General features: G+C 39.6%; 1 protein-coding gene across 24 annotated transcripts in view; it reads right to left on the bottom strand.

The window, feature by feature from the left end:
* The window catches only part of DMD (dystrophin), a 2010563-nt gene that overhangs the window by 1248945 nt on the left and 740680 nt on the right, over positions 1–20938 (bottom strand). For all 24 annotated transcript variants that reach the window (XM_065590838.1, XM_065590858.1, XM_065590878.1 and 21 more), the window contains 2 exons: positions 7314–7415; positions 7109–7216 (listed from right to left, as the gene is read on the bottom strand). In XM_065590838.1, the coding sequence (XP_065446910.1) occupies positions 7109–7216; positions 7314–7415 (210 nt within the window). The remainder of the gene's footprint in view (positions 1–7108; positions 7217–7313; positions 7416–20938) is intronic.

Raw genomic sequence — 20938 nt, 5'->3', positions numbered from 1 at the left:
AACATCCACTCAATGTGCAGTGGCAGTCAAAAAAGCAAACAGAATGTTGGGAATCATTAAGAAAGTGATAGATAGATAGATAGATAGATAGATAGATAGATAGATAGATAGATAGATAGATAGATAGATAGATAGATAGATAGATAGATAAGGCAGAAAATATCATAATGCCACCATATAAATCTATGGTACATTTTGAATACTGCATGCAGATCTGGTCACCCCATCTCAAAAATATATATTGGAATTTAAAACAGTACAGAAAAGGGCAACAAAAATTATTAAGGGTATGGAACAGCTTTCATATGAGGAGAGATTAATAAGATTGGAACTTTTCAGCTTGGAAAAGAGAGTAAGAGTAAGGGGGGATATGATAGAGATCTATACAATCATGACTGATGTGAATAAAGTAAATAAAGTGTTAGCAAGTTGAGATGAACCCTAGGATTCTTCCTCCCACCCATGCCAATGTTTACCTCAATCTGCTTACATGTGCGAAAACTACAAACGGTCTTGTCTTCACCAGGATTTTACCTTGTGTTACCTAACATGTGGTAAGGATAATTCTTCCCCCCACCCCCCCCAGCCTCTAGTGTGGACTGCACCCCAAGAGACTCACAAAGGAAACATCTTCTATTTAAGTCTTGGCTTAACAGTGAAATCCTTGCTGATCTTAAACACAAAAAAGAAGCTTAGAAGAAGTGGAAGATTGGACAAATAACCAGGGAGGAGTATAAAAATATTGCTCAGGCATGCAGGAGTGAAATCAGGAAGGCCAAATCACACTTGGAGTTGCAGCTAGCAAGGGATGTTAAGAGTAACAAGAAGGGTTTCTTCAGGTATGTTAGCAACAAGAAGAAAGTCAAGGAAAGCGTGGGCCCCTTACTGAATGAGGGAGACAACCTAGTGACAGAGGATGTGTAAAAAGCTAATGTATTCAATGCTTTTTTTGCCTCTGTCTTCACGAACAAGGTCAGCTCCCGGACTACTGCACTGGGAGGTGCAGCATGGGGAGGTGGTGACCAGCCCTCTGTGGAGAATGAAGTGTTTCGGGACTATTTAGAAAAGCTGGACGAGCACAAGTCCATGGGGCCGGATGTGCTGCATTCGAGGGTGCTAAAGGAGTTGGCGGATGTGACTGCAGAGCCATTGGCCATTATCTTTGAAAACTCCTGGTGATCCGGGGAGGTCCCGGATGATTGGAAAAAGACTAATGTAGTGCCCATCTTTAAAAAAGGGAAGGAGGAGGATCCGGGGAACTACAGGCCAGTCAGCCTCACCTCAGTCCCTGGAAAAATCATGAAACAGGTTGTCATAACTATAAAGGGAAGGGGAACAGCTGTCCTGTGTACAGTACTATAAAATCCCTCCTGGCCAGAGACTCCAAAATCCTTTTCCCTGTAAAGGGTTAAGAAGCTCAGGTAACCTGTCTGGCATCTGACCCAAAGGACCAATAAGGGAACAAGATACTTTCAAATCTTGGGGGGGGGGGAGTGGGGGAGAAGGTTTTTGTTTGTGCTCTTTGTTTGGGAAGTCATTCGCTCTTGGGACTGAGAGGGACCAGACATCAATCCAGGTTCTCCACATCTTTCTAAACAAGTCTCTCATATTTCAAACTTGTAAGTAAACAGCCAGGCAAGGCGTGTTCGTTTTTACTTTGTTTTCTCAACTTGTAAATGTACCTTTTACTAGAGTGTTTATCTCTGTTTGCTGTACTTTGAACCTGAGGCTAGAGGGGGGGTCCTCTGAGCTCTAAGTTTGATTACCCTGTAAAGTTATTTTCCATCCTGATTTTACAGAGATGATTTTTACCTTTTTTCTTTAATTAAAAGTCTTCTTTTTAAGAACCTGATTGATTTTTTCCTTGTTTTTAGATCCAAGGGGGTTGGATCTGTATTCACCAGGAGTTGGTGGAAGGAAGGGGGGGGGGATGGTTAATTTCTCCTTGTTTTAAAATCCAAGGGGTTTGGATCTGTATTCACCAGGGAATTGGTGAAGTGTTTCTCAAGGCTTCCCAGGGAAGGGAATCCACTTGGGAATGGTGGCAGTGGCCCAGATCTAAGCTGGTAGTTAAGCTTAGAAGTTTTCATGCAGGCCCCCACATTTGTACCCTAAAGTTCAGAGTGGGGAAGCAGCCTTGACACAGGTCCTCAAGGAATCAATTCTGAAGTACTTAGAGGAGAGGAAAGTAATCAGGAACACTCAGCATGGATTCACCAAGGGCAAGACATGCCTAACTAACCTAATTGCCTTCTATGAGGAGATAACTGGGTCTGTGGATGAGGGGAAAGCAGTGGATGTGTTATTCTTTGACTTTAGCAAAGCTTTTGATACAGTCTCCCACAGTATTCTTGCCGGCAAGTTAAAGAAGTATGGGCTAGATGAATGGACTATAAAGTGGATAGAAAGCTGGCTAGATCATCGGGCTCAACGGGTAGTGATCAATGGCTCCATGTCTAGTTGGAAGCTGGTATCAAGCAGAGTGCCCCAAGGGTCGGTCCAGGGGCCAGTTTTGTTCAATATTGTCATTTATGATCTGGATGATGGGATGGATTATACACCTAAGACAACCTACCTGCCTACTTGGATTTCTGATGGGACAGGGACGGGTGCTAATTCTAAAAGACTATTATCATTCAGTGGAATGGATACTCAGCCTGTCTGCTACCATAGTTCAAAGATATTAACAAGGGAGTGTTACTTCCAATGTACCATTGATAATTCAATATTGAAAGCCTCATTCATCTTGTGAAAACTATGGAAATTACCATGTGACTTTAGTAAACATGTCCATACAGTCTCATCTAATAAAGAATCTGCAGCTGCTAGCAAATGATTCTGGCTAACCAGCCAATAGTTGCAAAAACAAGAATGGGGTAAGGTTGGTGGTGGGGCCCTTTATCTACTAATGGGTCCCAACATTCATCTCTATAGGGCAGGTGGGGGTCAATGGACACTGCTTTCCAGAGGACACATACTTAATAACAAATATGCATGTATATTCCATTAATTGGAGTTTAGATAAAATTACTCAAAGGAAAATCTCTCCTTCTTGACATGACATCTTCAATCAACTAGGAAAGAAGAACTTGGAGGCCCCACCCCAAACCTCCAAGAATCAATTATGACAAGTATACTTTAATCACTCCTGCAAATTAGTGATATCCTTCCTTCTCAGAACCTGTGACAAACCATTCTATTCTCTGGCCACTTGCCAAACCCTAAAATGTGCTACATTGCTGAACAAAGCTGGACTTTGTCTTCACATTTTTCTCCTCACACAGGGACTCCAAAACACCTCAGGCTGGCCCTGGTTACAAGAAAGCCCTTTACTCAACTCTCTGACAAGTCAATCACAGCTCACTTACTGGTTACAGGACTAGAATTCAGATGAAACAATTTTCTTTTTTTTGTGATAAAGTAAAAGCATGGGCATAATCCTAAAATGAGTTTTAGTCAAAGTAAAATCTCAATTCCAAAGAATACCTTCCAGATTCTATACTGCATTCGCTTTAACAGTATTGACTAAAAGTGTATATTTCAGACAATGAAAAATTATGTTTGACAGAAGGAAAACAAAGGGTTAGCACAGTGTATCCACAGCTATGCATGCTTAAGGTTATCATAACAGATGGCCAGAGTTTTGGGTCTCAAATTGTGGCATATTTTAAGGAGCATTAAATTCTTAGTCACTGTCTAAATCAGCAGGGATATTTACCATCAATTCTGGACCAGCTGCTAGTTATCCGTTAATTAGTTTAAACAATCAAACAGTAAGATTTTTTTTTAATTTTATTTTAAAAATACCTATAATTTGTTCACAGTGAAGCCAACATATGTTGAATTCTAAGCATGTCAGAGAATTATTGAAACAACTTACAGTAATAATACCATAAAATTTTCATATACACAAAGATTTCTGTACACAGTACAAGACAACAAAATACAGTCAATATTATTTCATATAACTGAAATTGATTTAATTATTTTAACTGCATAGGCAGTTATAATCCAGCAGTAACACGCTGGCTGAAAAATTTCACAGTTTGTAAACTGTTAAAACTCCGCTTTCCATGGATGTTATGTTACCCATGAACCAATGTTCTTCTACATATCTAAATAAATAGTAGGTGCACAAGAACAGATTACTTGCACAATTCCTTTTAACAAAGACAGTTTTTCACCTTCACTGCATAAACATGGAGGTGAAAATGTACCCCTCCATCTTATTGTAGGCACAGTCATGTTAATTTGTGAAATTATTTCACACTGAGAACCATAGAGTTTAAGGTCAGAAGGTACCACCAGATCATCTAGTCTGACTTCCTGTATATCACAGGCCAACAACACCCACCCAGCATCTGCACACTAAACTCAAAATTAGACCAAAGTATTATAACCCACAGGAGACCAGACTATTATGTGCCTCAGGCAGAGAGCAGGAGGACCAAGGTGCCTTAGTGTCCCAAACCCCCACAATGGCAGGGAAATGATTAGGTGAAATATACACAGATAATCCTGGCAAGTGATGTGTACCCACACACGGCAGAGGAAGGTGGCAAAAATCTCCAAGATCACTGCCAATCTGATCTAGGGGAAAATTCCTTCCAGGCTTCAAGTATGGTAGATCAGTTAGACCCTGAGCTTGTAAGCAAGAATCAGTCAACCAAGCATTTGAAAAAGAGAATGCTCAAGACCACTGGTGCTCCCTGTTCAATGTCACATCTCCAGCCATGGCAGTCCTTGGTGATTCAGAGGAAAAATATAAAAATACCCTCCCAGAATACACTGGTTGGGAAAAACAAATCTCTTCTTGACCCCTGCAAGTGGCCAGCTGAAATCCTGAAGCTTGAACATTTAGGAATGTAAGACAAACGAGAAGTGTCTCACAGGGCTCTTGAGCTCTGCTGCCTGCCATCACAAGCAACCCCATCATACAATTGCACTTATACATTTGTCCAGCTTTCTCTGAAAACTAATTAAGTTGTTTGCCCCCACAACTCCTATTGGGAGGCTGTGCCTTAGGTGGTTAGAAACCTTCTAACTTTCAGTCTGTATTTATTCATGGACAGTCTATATCTATTTGTTCTTGAGCCAACACTGTCTTTCAGATTAAATAGCTCTTCACCCTTCCTAGTGTTTACCCCACTAAAGTATTTGTAGAGAAATCATATACCCTTCTCAGCCTTTTTTCACTAGACTAAACAAGCCAAGCTCTTCCAATCTCCTCTCATAAGATAGGCCTTCCATTCCCCTCATCATCCTAGTTGCTCTTCTCTGCCCCTGCCCAGTCTGAACTGTTTTTAAAGTACAATGAATTGTCACTCTAGCCTCTCGTTTTTTCTTTTTAGAAAGCACCACCAAAATCAAAACATATCAAGATCCAGATGCAGCATGCATCTCAATTAGAGTTGCCAGGCATCCAGTTTTCAACTGGAATGCCCAGTCAAAAAGGGACTCTGGCAGCTCCAGTCAGCACTGCTGACTGGCCATTAAAAGTCCGGTCAGCGGCGCAGAGGGGCTAAGAGAGGCTCCCTCCCTGCCCTGGCTCTGTGCAGCTCCTGGAAGCAGCCAGCATATCTCTGTAGCCCCTGCCATGAGCACCAGCTCTGCAGCTCCCATTGGCCAGAAACCACAGCCAACTGGAGCTGCGGGGGCAGTGCCCGTGGATGAGGGCAGCACGCTGAGCCTCCCTGGCTGTCCCTGCACCTAGGGGACACAGGGATATACTGGCCACTTCTGGGAGCCACCTGAAGTAAGCACTGCCTGGAGTCCGCACCCCGACCTCTCCTCCCACACCCCCAGCTAGAGCCCCCAGTCCCCTGCTCCAGCCCTGAGCCCCCTCCCGCACCAAACTCCCTCCCAAAGTCTGCGTTCTCTCCCACACTCTGAACCCCTTTGCCCCAGCCTGGAGCCCCCTCCTTTAACCCAAGCCTCTTATCCCCAGTCCCACCCCGGTGCCCACATCCTTTCCCGCACTCCGAATCTCTTGGCCCCAGCCTGGAACCCCCTTGTGCACCCCAAACCCCCACCCCTGGCACCACCCCAGAACCCCACTCCCTCATGCACCCCAACCTCCTGCCCCAGCCCAGTGAAAATAAATGAGCAAGTGAGCAAAGGTGGGGGAAAGTGAGTGATGGAAGGAGGGGGGATGGACTGAACGGGGGTGTGGCCTCGAAGAAAGGGCAGGGTAAGGGAGTTTGGTTTTCTGCAATTAGAAAGTTGGCAAACCTAGTCTCAAGCCTGGCCGGGATTGCAAGACTCTCACGTACAAAGTTATAGAATGCAAAGCAGTATGTTTCACTTAATAAAGATGATGAACTGCATGTTTTTGATTTCCAGGAAAGAGCACTGAGCTGGTAGAAGGCCAGGAGGGTTGTGAAGATAAATTGACTGATGTTTGAGAAGCACTCAGATACTATGGTGAGAGAACCATAAAAATGCCAAGGGGTAAATTAATAATTTTGTAGTCTCTGCTGGGTTTGGATGGTGCTCAACAAATATGATCATGACCCATCCATTGAATGAGTAGGATACAAAGAAATAGTCAATAACTAACTACCCATTCACTAAATATGGCAAGAGTCCTCTGCGGAAAAATAGTACGTGATCATGTAATTCAAGACTATATCATAATATATACTCACAAGAGAGCTGAATTATGGCATACAGGCACCCTGAAATCTGGCGTTTCCTAACTTTTGAGTCTTTGACGTTGTGACCTTAATAGTGTTTTTAAACATATTTTTGTGTCTGATTTTATTTATATAAAATAAACTATACACATACAACACAACATTGTGAATGGAAGTTGTGTATTCATTTTATATATACACATATATACAAATTAGATATTAACGTTGTAAATGTATATATAACAGACAAAAATATGTTCAGAGAACACTATTAAGGTTGCAAAGTCAAGTGGCACAAATGTAGCTCTTTCATAAGCAAAATCAGGCACCAGTTGAGGACTCCATGCTCTCCAGATACCAGTCATCCCAAGAAACATGGATGTTCAGTGTTCAATTGGCTGAACCCAGATGTGAAGTTAGACTCACGAATGAGGAAAGCAAAACAAAAAACTGAACAATGGGGAAATACATACAGCCAACTTTTGCAGACTGGCAAGCATTTCATTCTGATCTTTAAAGCCAGTTGTATGAATCCTGCTCACTGCATTCTCTTTCTCTGTAAGCCATGAATCGAAAAGGCACTGAAAGAAATTAAGAGAAGGAAAAGCCTTCAGTAAGACCATTCAGAGTGCAATTTTTTGAACAATGTTCTGGTTTATAACTGCTAACACTATGTACCTGCTCCTCAGCAAATTGCTGCCACTTCCGAAGAATATCCTGTAGAAGGACCCAGCGATCCTCTGTCCATCTACAAATGGCTGCCCACCGGTCTCCCAGATCCTAAAAAGAAAGCAGCACACACACCACTTAGTAAACATTTAGTGTTATTGAGGCTCATAATATTTTCCCATGGCATTGAAAATCTTGATGAAAATACTTCGATAACCTTCCCTTTTAAATCTCACTCTTACAATCATAAAACGTTGTGTGTCATCCTGAATTGGGTATCAGTATTGTTTGAAACAGAAGTGCAATGTAAAGAATATGTGACGCAGTAAAGCCAAGAAAAGGGAAGCAATTTAAATACCAAGATATGGATAGTATATCTGCATTAAGTCTGATACTACTGTGGTTTCTAAACTTGATGCTGCCAAAAACACAACAATTTGAAATGTAATTAGGGTTGTCCAGAGTCTTGATTATAATGGTAAAGTCCCAGATGCACTCAGATTATTCCTATCTGCTATAGGATAGCATTGTCAGCATAGAAGATCAAAGTCCTTTATTTTTCTACAATGTTCCAGTGAGAATTATTGAAGCAAAAAATCTCCAAAGCACTAATTAAGCCATTTTCTATTGCCTAATGGATATCCGTGTACATGCACACTATTACCATTTGAGATTCTTGCATGATTCATGTTTAAAAAAAGAAAAAAAAAGCATATTCTCGCTCTCAATTTTAAGCAAAAATTCAGCTCTGTCTCTTACTTGCTCACTTCAGAGACAAATGCCTAAAATAGGAGGCGAGAGGTAATATAGTCGTGATTGTGCAAGGTGCTGTAAAACTCTTTTTTTGCCACAAGTTTAAAATGAGTGCATTACTTGTGAGTGCCCCAAGTGAGTTATTCAGGTCTTCTCAAACAAATAACAGTAAAAATGTTATTGCAGCCCATGCCATCATATGCTTCCTTGTTGTTGATCTCACGCACACATGTTGTGGCAGGGGGTCTCTTCAAATTTTCCCCAATTATTAGTACATTAGTAATTACAGAAAGAATTGTATCCATGGTAGGGATTGTAGAGAACAAAAGTGCAGCATCTAAATAATTGACTTTTAAAACAAAACCAAAAATTCCTAATCTCCCCCCCACACACACACCCCCAAACCTCTTATACAGTGCAGCAATACCATAGACCTGTAGTAAGAGTACAGGATCCAGCAACATTGTGTGGTAGGAATTGCAAGAATGTTATGTCACACTCCTCAGTAAAGTAAACGGCACATTGTAGATGTGATATGACTGTGTGGCAAGGCATGATACTGACTGCATGCCACAGCTGAAAAGTCAGTGGGTGACATACTTTCCACTTCATTAAGTAGCAAACCAGAACTGCTCTAATAGATTAAATGAAAAATTTCCAATATGAAGAGTTGTCTGAGATCTTATACTGACATATATCAGAAACATGAAAAATATCACTGATCAACCGTCAGAGAGAGAATGGTAGATTTAAAACAGTGCCATTTTTTCGAGCAGCACATGCACTTGATACCATAAGACTGATTTTTTGAGTTCAGATTAAAGTTCATGCTCTCGGTATTTTATTAAAGAATGTCCTAGTGGGTATTAGTTTAGTTTCAATATTAGATCTGGACAAATAATGCATAAAAAAGCTTTCCACAAATATCCATTTAATTTTTTCTTATTAAATAATTGTATCCATGTATATGCTCCTTTTGTTTGCTTTCCATAAAAGTTAACGTGATCAAGTTTTACAAGCTCAGTTAATACAAATTTCAAAAACTTCTGTACGTGAGTATTCATGGGAAACTATTTCACTGAAATTCGTATGCCAGAGTCTTTGCTCCTGAAATGCAATCCACTCAGAGAACAGAAACAATCCCTTGCAATGTATGTGACCTATTCACAATTAAGCAACACAGCTCAAATATAGTTAAAATTGACGGAGAATTGCTGATCATCAGTCCAACGAGGGGGGGGAAATGCAAAAAATATACTCAAATGAGTTTGAAAGATGAATTCAAGAAATTTCCAAACTGTCTGTGGATATTCTATGAGCAGGTAAATACAGGATAAATTCAATTAATAAATAAGTAATCTTTAATTATTCACTCAACTCTGTTCCTTGTACTGATAAGCCCTAATATGTTATGTATGGATGCGTTTTGTAAAAGTGTGATCCTAAAGAACAGATGAGTTGTTTCTCAGCTTCCTTTTGTGGCCCAACCTGCTTCCAAACTCAGGACTGACCCTCAACTCATCTAGCCACCTTTCCCCAAGCCCAATATGTTCCCAACCATTTCTGCACACTGACCTCTTATAAATCCTGTCCCCCTGGCTCCTCAGACACCACAAATTCTCTCCTAGTTGCCTTGCTTGCTTGCTGTAACATAGATCATCTATTTTTTTTTATTGCTTGACTGACTCCTTATTATAATCCAGTCTCTGGCTTCTGAGGCTAGATCCCTCCAGCAAACCTGGTTGTGGTGGCCACCAACCAGTTCCGACAGGGACTATTATCATTATTCATTAGATGCTAACACAGTACGCAGGATTCAACACATCCAAATAAGTGGGCTAATTACCTCCTCTAATGAATGTTATGTTCAAGTACCAACCATGGAGTAACACTCAGTGTTGTGTCTTGGTATTTATGGAAAATCTGACAATCATGTTTAACCAACATTCTGTTTATTTACAGATAAGGATGGACACTTCTTTTGCTTATTTTGGGAATATAATGGCCTGATTTTCACTGAAGTTAATGGGTGATGAGTATGTTCAACACTTTTGAAAAATCAAGCCACAAAAGTTTAACAGAAGAGTTCAGAAATCAACATGATGACACCTAGTGTAAGATTCTGCTCCTCTGATTTAGTGTATAAAAAACCTTCTGTGCCCAGTCTGCTCCCCATTGGCTAGACATATGTAACTCAATAAATTAATCCTTGCAAACTCTCTTAATAATTTACACTTATTAAACTGGCTCATGTTCTTTTGTTGAATTGCAATGCAATATAAGCCTAACAAATTCTTTGTTAAGAAAAACATCCATTTTTGATCAAACAAGGCTCTGTGGAAATCTGCCATAATAAAGGAAGAAGATTCAGATTCTCCTAAAAGCTACATTTTCCTGAAGATATCTAACAACTTACTGTTTGACCTAAACTACCATAAAGAGCACAAGTCTAGCAATTCCTCAAACTCGAAATTCACCATACATGGTAGAGAGGTATGTGTTATGTATATAAGGGCAGGATTTGGGCTTGGAATACACATACATTTACCCCAATAATCTATTAATGGGGTGAAATCCTAACCTTATTGAAACCATTGGCAAAACTCCCTGTGACAACTGCCACCTGCACATTCATCATAGTGGTATGATAGGATTATGATGCATTTTGTACAAGATGTGTCATGTGAGGTGTCATTGAAAAATGCTGAATATGATTATCCTATTTGTGAACATGTATCATTTTTTGTATCGGAAGTTAGGAATATTGACTATGTATCTGTATTTCAAATGGGCTTACTCTGGGTAATACACAACTAGTCTTTCAGGTACAACAATGAAGCTAGACAGTTCTAATGGCTCATCAACAAAGACAATGGATCATGGAAGAGCTTAGCCTTCCTGTGCATGTTTCAGCCAGCCTATGAAAATTGGCTGCTATGACTCGGCAAGGCATGTGACCAGACCATATGACACTGAACTCATTTTGGTACCTGTATTTTTCCACAAACTGGCCTGGGAACTTAGCTTGAAACAAAGGATTCTTGCCTAATGGAAAAACTATATAAGACAGGGAGTGACATCATCTCGGGGCCTCACTCCCCACACAAGAGAACTCCTGGAATCACCTGAGAAACAAAGACTGAACTGGGGTAAGTGCTGGACCCAGAATAAAGGGATTTCTAAACCGTGTAAGGAAACTTGATTGACTGCTTGTATCATCTGTCAGGGTGAGAAATTGCTAATTCAAATCCTATCTATCTAGTATATTAATCTTAGTTTGTGTTATTTATTTATTTGCTAGGTCATCTGCTTTTGATCTATTTGCTATCACTTAAAATCTATCTTTCTCTAGTTAATAAAGTTGTTTTCTGTTTTATTGTAACTGGTGTGTTTTGAGTAAAGTGTCTGGGAAAATCTCAGCTCTGTAAACAAAGGCTGTTGCATATCATTCCGACATTGAGGGGGAAGCGAATTAATGAGCTTGCATTGTACAGATCCCTGTACAGTGTAAGATGGTCCAACTCTGGGTTTATACTCCAGCAGGGCTGCAAGGCTCGGGAGCAGGGAAATTGGCTGTTGTCTCCTGTTTGTCCTTGACTGGCTTAGGTAAAGCACTCAGGTAGCTCAGTTGGGTGTGTGGCGCCACCTGCTGTCATGTTGGGTGATATCAGGGCCTGGAGTGCCTGGCTGTGTCACCAGCAGAACAGTGTGACAGGCCAGCCCAGCTGAATGGTTAGGGGGCACAGCAACAGTAATTCTACCTTCTCCCAGACGACACTCCAGGGGTGACAACCTGTCACACTCCCATTTAACTTCAATAGTATTTCATCAATTTTTTTTTTTTTTTTTTTTTTTTTTTTACTGGCTTTCACAGGTACTGCCTCTGATGTTCAACTTATTGAGGAACTATGCCAACATACTATGTAAAACTTTTCCCCGCAAGGAAAGGGTTGTAGTATGTACTTTGGGGGGATTTTTTTTCCCATTGCAATTTAGGGGAGATCACAGTAAAAGGACAGACACAGAAGCAGAAAAATACACCACCAAGGTCACCACCACTGTTTTGAACATACCCAGAATTACAGCTGGTCAGAAATTCTCTGACGGAAGACTCTTCTTCCATAACAGAATGCTGATTTGTCTAACTTAAAAAGTTTGGTGGGGACAGACTGATTTAGACAGAGTTGTAATTGGACACAAGCAACTTCAGAAAACGGCCTAATTTCTTGACAGCTCACCTGGTGAGCTACTGGGAAGCTTGAGCTTCCAGCCTCCCAGGTACCCTTCAGCCTGGCAGGCAGACTGCCTCAGAGCCAAGACTTCATTTCCCTTTCATGGAGAACTTTGAAATTTTTGCCTTTCCTTACCTTTAGAAAGAAATTGAAGTTTGAAATATCAAAATCCTTTACAAAACAGAATAATCTTTCACCACACAGCTGTAACCAAAATAAAGCTTTACTGTTCCATTTGAATTTTCATTCCTTGACCTTCACTTGTACAGGTATATATTTTTCTGCCTGCCAGCAAACACTTGTGTATGCTCTTTACGTAGTCTAATTTGCAAGCATTATTATTTATTTACACTAGCAGAACCCAATAGTTACAAATACTAATGCCCGGCACGTATGCAGGTGTTAAGACTATTTAAAGGATTTGTGCAAACATTAAAATTCCATGTTTCTGCAAAATGAAGGCACAAGTATGTGTGTGCATATTGCATGTGCACAGCTGACAAGTTCTCTCTTCAATCTGCAAGCTTAAATGTCATCTATTTTTTCAGATCAATCACCAGTTAATTTAGTTTAGAATGGTGTTGCTATCTCCATCCCTACTTGTAAGAGACTATTAATACATATCTATTGTGAAGGACATAGGGCCTATTTATAATTATTTATGAATACTGGATATGACCTGGTTATTTGGGATAGTTGCTGTATGCCTATATTGGATCATTGGAATGCTAACTGTGTGCATATGTTGGATTAGTTTAATAGCAGGGTTGTTAGGAAATTAGTAGAAAGGCAGAAAATAACTCCAGATAATCAGCCTCCCAGTAAACATAGTGGTGTCATTAAGAGAGAGAGCCTGAGTTAATAGCTGGGAAGATGCTACTTCCAGGCTCCAGCCAAATGTACAAGACTTTCTCTGCCAAGACTTGGAATCAAAAAGACATTGAACAGTTAAACAGTCCCTCTCTAGGTGGGGAGGCAGTTGTCAGGAATCTGTCTGCAGTGAACAGACAGATTCCACTGGCGAATCTGAAGCAGCAAGCCCTGCATGGCCCACTATGACAGGGTTGATGGTAAGGAGGATTGATGGTAAGACAGATTGAGTATTGACCTTTTTGTTGCGTTAAAATCCCTTTAATCTTATGTTATGTTTTTTTTTCCCTTTGTGTTTTAGATTAAACAATTCTTTGGTTTGAGAAAGGTGTCTGGTCACTGGTATTAACCACCGGTCACAAGCTTCCAAAGGGAATACGTGCAATTGGGCCTGCTGCGTAAGTATGGTTAGACCACAAGGTGCTATAGCCTGGAACCTGGTTTAAGAGTGGGAGAAACACATGATTTCACCTTGAGAAAGGTAATGGCCCAGGGCCTAAAAACTAAGGGATGCACTCAAAGAGACCAGATTGGAGCCAGAAGTGCAGTTAGCTCTCTAACTGTGCCATCTACACCACACACATGCACAATCTAATGTTATTATAAAATCTGTGCAACACACCCAACCTGTATATACTTGGTGCTTTAATAAACCCAATTTCACAGAGCTGAAAACAATTATAAGCCAAATCATCTGGGAGGAAGAATTTAATTAGAAAAATGTGCATGTTATTTGGGAATTATTTAAGAACACCTTACTAGATGCCCAAAATGCTGCAATCCCCCAATTGAGGAAGAAGCCAGTGCTGGTTTACAGTGGAAGTGAAGAAAGCTATATTAAGAAAGAGAAAGAAAGAGAAAAAATGATAGTAATGAACATAAATCACAAGCTAGGAATTGTGGAAAATGATAAGGGAAGAAGAGGGACACAAGAGAAATATATGGCCAGCAGAGTTAAGGCCAATAAGTTAAGAACAATAAGGATTATTTTTTGGAAAAAAACCAAACAAAACAAAACTATATTAAACTTGCATCCAACAGTTTTAATAGAGCTGGCTGAGCTGCTTGAGGACTATTAATATTTATTTTTAATAAGCCTTAGAATTTGGGGAAGTTCCAGAAGGCTAGAAGAAAGCTAATGTTGTGCAAATTTTTAAAACAGGAAAGTGGGATGACCTGAGTAAGTAAAGGCCTGTGAGCCTGACTTCCATCCTGGGCAAGATAATGGAGTGGCTGATACAGGACTTGATTAATCAAGAATTAAAAGAAGGTAATGTAATTAACACAAATCAACATGAGTTTATGGAAAATAGATCCTGTCAAACTTACCCTTTCTGTTTAAAAAAAAAAAAGTAATTAACCATTGAAACAATTTACATTTTCATGGTGGATTCTCCATCACTGACCATTTTTAAATTAAGTTTTGATTTTTTTTCCCTATAAGATCTGCTCTAGGATTTATTTGGGGGAAGTTCTATGTCCTATGCTATACAGGAGGTCAGACCAGATGATCATAATGGTCCCTTCTGGTCTAAAAACTTGGAATCTATCTGGAGTACAACACACTCCTTTCAACCCACCTCCACAGAGAAAGTAAATGAACTGAGAAGATGGGAGAGGAGAAAGGAAAAAGGACATGGGATATTCTAGTTAAGGAAGAACTCAAAGGAAAGGAGAAATTATTCTACACAACTCAAACTACAAATATCTTCTCTAACAAGAGACCTAGAAAAGGCCACTCAGGCAGCAAGGCTAGTTGTAGTACCTACTTCTGGCTCTAATGTGCTTATGACTTTAATGGAGTGTTTGCAGAGAGTAGACAATGCCCCAAAATTAAATTGCACTATCTTCAAAACAGAGATGGAGGGAGCAGTTACTTCTTAACCTGAAATTATTGCTACAGATACAGCACTGGTCACAGCAGATTTAACAGTTGCACTGGTTGCATTCCAGCAATATGGTCTATAACCAAGATGAGAAAACAATGGCTGTTAGAAATATGTAGACATGTTCACATGCAAAGCAAAATCAGGAAACATTTGTTTTTATCTAGTGTAAGTGTGAATTTGGGCATTCCTCAAGATTTTTTTTAAACTTTATGCCACAGAATTATCATTATTTGTCATTGAGCGACGTTCACGTAGGGGGAACAATTAAGCTATGGTGAGTGTGGGCTTTGTAGTCCACATGTTTCATTGTCTGTCATATAGATATCTGATTCCTCATGGGCTAATAATTTCATGCTGTATCCTTCAAGCTAATATATGACTAGCAGTATCCAGGATGGAGTTGTGTGTTACAGTACACTGCAGTTTCCAATGTACAATACACTACATTAAAATGGATAGAGAAAGTGGATTTGAAAGGCGTGGAACTTGTATTAGCTGCACAAACATGCACAAGTGCCTATCATTTAACACAACAGATGAGTACATTGTTCAGGTGACTGATCTACAACCCTTTATAACTTTCACATTATAAACACTTCATAATAAAGATATGATGGAAATATTCTCAATAGCTGTACAGTCAAGTACCTTTCCAATTCCTGGAGCCATAAGAACTGACATCTTTCTTGCTGATATTTTAGCTACACGCAAATTTCCTGCCTCCGCTTATGCAAACTCCCAGCCCTTTGAAACCACTACCGGAGGAATTGGTCTTTGAGTGCTGATTACCTGTTACCAGAGATTGGATTTCAAAGGCCCAAGCTGTATAAAGAAATGTTTGAATTGCCACCAGAGTGATGGTTCTGGTTCTGAATCCGAGCCAGCTACAAACTTGTAATCAGAGGGAAGATCCGGTTGTGGGTTTTGAAGGACTGGCACCTACCAGAGCCAGAGGTTGGAGTTGGGGGTGACCTCTGGTAACCTTTATAGCATTCCAGGTTCTTTTATTGTTTTTAATGTTTTCTTTGTAATGATTTTACCTGAAGAATAAATGTGCTTGCTTAGAAAGAGCTGTGTGCTAACTTATAACTGCAGACAATTACACTGTTGATGACCTCAGGAGAGAAAGCAAACACATACCTTTTAGGCAGTCTGGCTTGCTGGGAATACCACAGTATAAGCACAAATACATAATAGCACCTTAAAGAGTCCCCAGTGTTCTCTGCCCATGAGAGGGGATGACTGAGGAGCTGCGAGCCTAAAGTGGGTACCCTAGGTGGACCATGGAGGGCAAATACAGTTGCAGTTACCATGAAGCTGCGATACTTACCTTTTACTTTACAGATTTGTATTGTGTACTATCCTTCTGATGTTTTCTAAATAAAGCAACTTATCTTATACTTAAGCAGCTTTGTTTATACCTCTACAGTTTAAAAAAAAAAGTCTTTGCTGTCAGCATCTACAGTAACAATTCTACACATGGCTGCATCCCAGTGATCTATATTTAGAAACATTCTTCCTTAATCTAGTGGCCTGCACCAGCTCAATGATGCAAGGTCACTCCAAATGCTTGATTTGCACACTTGAGAAGAGACCATGTTTCCAAGAAAACTAAACAAGACAAATTACAACCCTCAGCCCCAGAAAAGCTGTACAATTCCAAAGCAGCACAATCATTACACTTCTTTCTTTTATTGTCTCTATAGTTAGATCATTTTTAAAAAACTGATAGATAATGGTATTGATAGATGGTTTAAACTGTAACCAGTACTAAACCAATCACTTCTATAGTGACAGATCGTAGCAAACATGACACGGAGGTTTTTGGGGTAAACCTATTTAAGAAACAAATTTGTAACAAATTTACAGGCACAAATGTCATGTAAGAAGTCTTCACTTCTATGATAAGCATTGATTTATTTAATCACATGGTGCTCAGTTCTGCCACCTTTACTTATGCTGAATAGGCTCTTACTCTGTTGGTAGCCCCACTGAAATCAATGACTCAAACTTCAGCTGAGGAATAGCTGTGGGGCACATCCTGGGGCTACCAATTCAATCCAGAGCATAAATCATAGCAGCATACCTTCTCTCTCCCCTGAAATTCCACTCTCTCTACTCCTAGAAAAAGAAGTTTCATAGATCCCTACCCCCAAATGAAAACTGTTTCATTCTTTTTTAAAAATGGGAATGCTTTTTTATGGATATGTAAAGGTAAAATAGGAGAACAATAATAGCCTGATAAAGACTGAATGAAGCAAACATGGGAATCAGAAAAACAAACAAAATTAACTGGCAGGAGCACTAAGAGTAAACATACAGTAAATTATAATAAGCTGTCTTGAGTCTGCAACTAATGGAAGAATTTTGGTAAAAGATGCGTCTCTAATGAAGTCAGGATAACCACTGCTGGACTGGATGTACCAGTAATCTGTAGAAATTCTGTACATGTCTAACAACATACAAAACCAAGAGAGAATTAAATGTTCTGCAATAGTAATTATGGTATTAACCCAGATTTACCTTTTCTCAATCTATTCTGACACGAGAACTTTTTACATGAACTACAACAATGGATCATAGATCAAAGGATAACTTTATAAACGTTAGTACAAATACATAATAAGCTATGTAAATAAAACTACCTTTAACATCAGGGCCTGGGTCTCAGCTTCCCTCAGCTAAGCAAACAGGAAGGCCCATCAGGATGCACATTAAAACTCCATGATTCTGTAGATACAGCATTGGGCAGAGGGAGCTAGTGACTGTCCCTAAGGGTCCTTTTGGTTACTGAGTACAGTTGGAGCAAAGTAGGCTCCAGACACAACTCCTTTTTGCCTTCTGTGCCAGGGAATACTGGAAGGGTAAAGTCCCTGTAGTCTAGTGGTATCAAAGTTCACATAACAGAGTAAAGATGTTGGTGAATTTAAATGAAAAATAAATAGTAGGTTGACTAAAAGGGATCATGACTTTTCATGTCCAGGTAGTGATCCCCTATTGGCTGTTTAAGTCTTTGTGGTGAACAAAAGGATGTTGGTTGTGACTCAGAGATGTGGGGGTTTGGTGACTCAAAGAACAGAAATCTTGTCATTTCCTTGTGGTGTGGGAGGGGGCTTAAGGATGTCAATCTGATTTCTCACTTCCAAAGGATGTTAGTGGAGGAATTCTTAACTCCCACTCCAGGTAAGAAGCCTGTTTGATTCTCTAGTACCACTGTACTCTAGTACTCATTGTCTGTAATACAGCGGTACTAGAGAATCAAACAAGCTTGTTACCAGTACATCAGCAGTCCATGGAGAACTGGCTGGACACACGGTTCTAGCTCTCCTTGTATTTATTGCTATGTGACATTAAAAGAAACATTTAAATACTTTCTTAATATTAATTTTCTATTTAAGCAATTTCTGTAGTTCTTGAAACAGAAGGGAAAGGGGATGCTCATAATTTCTCTATAAAAATGTGGCCCATGATATGATAAAGTTTTAAAATACCTGCTCTAGTAGCTTTACCTCAAGTTTACCTAAGAGCGACTCACTCTTTCAGGCAGTATTCAAGCCTCTCTGGTGACATAACAAAGGATGTTGGGAAAAGTTTGCCTGGCTGGTTAGATATTGGATCAGAAGGCAATTTAGGATCTGCTTTGGTTGAAGGTTAATAAGATGCTGCTACAGTCTAATTTCTTTCTTTTATATCCCCTTCTGGTATACTGGTCTAGGTATCCAAAACAGTTTAAGAGCCCCCACTGGGAAGCCAGATAATGAAATTCAAATAGAAGATGACAGATTATTTCATTTTGACAGAGATGTTCACAGACAAATATTGACCCCAAAAGAACACTGGTACCTTATATTTAAAAATGGAAGGGACAAGAAATGCAAGACAAGGTCTATCATACATGGATAGTTGAAGTAACTCTGAAATATTAGAAACGGTGTTTAATGAGGGACAGTTAACTGTCTGCTCTCTAAATTTCAGGAAAAGAGTAAACTGCATTAGACACCATGTCCAGGGAAGTTTAAGAGCATATTTTCTAGAAGTAGGCTCAGGCATACGGATTTATGTGTGCGCCAAGAGAAGTACAAGTTGATTGTAAAAAGCTATCCCTGCAATCTTATAAAAGACAGAGTTATGACCTGTTGATAAGGATAAAAATTGCCACTATTAGGTGATAAAGTGAATACTATGTTGTGAAAGGTTCTGGGATTGATTTAGTGGTGCATATGGTGCAGTAACTGTATGAGGTTTTTGCATCCTGGATTCTCAGGGGTGGAGTTGATGTCAGTACCATCTTAGAAGCATTAGTTAGGCAAGTCAAAGAGCTTTTATAGGTTTTTTTTTTTTGCAGGGTTGTAGGTAAGGCCAAATTTGAATGGGTAGCTGCAAATAACATACGGTGGCAGTTAGGCTCCATATATATATATATATATATATACATATATATACACACACACACACACACACGAAAAAGTGGGATTCACTGGATACTGGATGGCAAAAGTAGATTTTAAATTTATGAACTGTTAATTTCATGATAAAAATAGTGAATCCACGTTTTCCTCAGCACAGAGTTACTCAATTTTGCTAAAGCTAGTGGCTTTAGTTAATAATTTTGGTCTTCCAGTGAGATACTAGAAAAATTCAAAGGTCCTATGGAAAAAAGCTACACAGACAACCTTAATTCTGGCATTTCCTATCATAAGTGTTTGACTTTGCTACCTTAATGTTCTTTTAATGTAGTTTTTGTATGTAATATTATTTGTGTGTCTTTACAATGCATTTTTAAATAAGCATTTGATAACGTTATCATGTCTTTTACAAAACCAAAGTTGAGAGAGATGGTAGCAGGTAAACTTTGATTGGGGCTATGTGAAATTGAGGGAAGGAAGTCATGAAATTCCCCACAATTTTATTTCACCATTTTCTACCTGTGAAAATTCACAAAAGCAGTAATTTGGCTGTGAAAACATGGACAGGCAAGATGTTTACCCCTTTTGCCCCAAACAGCAGTTGTTCTAAAATAGTTCCATTTTCATTAGAAATGGCCTCAGTAACGTATGAAAACTTCACAGAGAATGGGTCAGATTTTGAAGTTGTAAGACATGCCAAAACACTTAAGCTTCTAGAAATCTGAATTTTAACGAGAGTATTTTGAATATGTGTCTGTATGTAAACTAGCTTCTATGTCTCACTTTGCTATTGGAGCTACAAGTGAAGCACCCATATGAACCATATATAAATAAAAAATGCACCAGTATTTCTCAGGAGAAACAGAACTATTTGTTCCTAAGTGCAGCTGCACTGTACACAGTACTGCTAGTTTGTCACATTCCATAGTACATCATGCCACTAACACCCTAGAACAAGGAATCTCATTCACCTTGGAGATTTCAAGGCATATTTTGCAAGCTGGAGCTATACCATCAAGAAAGCTTCAGAGTGCCAATAAATGTAACTGCTGTTGCCACCACTAGTACAACGAGGAGGGGGAAAGCTGATTACTTGGCCCTGGTCCTGAAGATGGGCGAAGATAGTAGTGTTGAAGGGTGGGGTGGACACACAGGGAGAGAAGAAATGGACCTCAAAAATGTCAAAGATTGCATTAAGTTTGGGTGCTTATTTGTTTTCAGCCACACCTCCGAACTTTTTGAGATGTGCATATCACTATTCTGTATCCTAAAAAAAAAAAAAGCATAGGTTGCATATTCCCTAGAAGCACTAAATTAACCTAAATTATTGCACTATTAGGTTTTTTCAACTCTCCACCTTCATGCTCTCTGAACAGCAAAACAGCAGCAGAAGAAAGTCTTTAATGGGGGCGGGGGAAGCCTAAATTGTGCTGTGAACTTTCTCTAAGGGATCCTTTTCATGGCACATCCTAAGTAAAAAGTCT

This window comes from Chrysemys picta, chromosome 1, assembly GCF_011386835.1.
Source record: "Chrysemys picta bellii isolate R12L10 chromosome 1, ASM1138683v2, whole genome shotgun sequence".
NCBI lineage: Eukaryota > Metazoa > Chordata > Testudines > Emydidae > Chrysemys > Chrysemys picta.
This window is presented reverse-complemented; position numbering and strand designations above follow the sequence as displayed.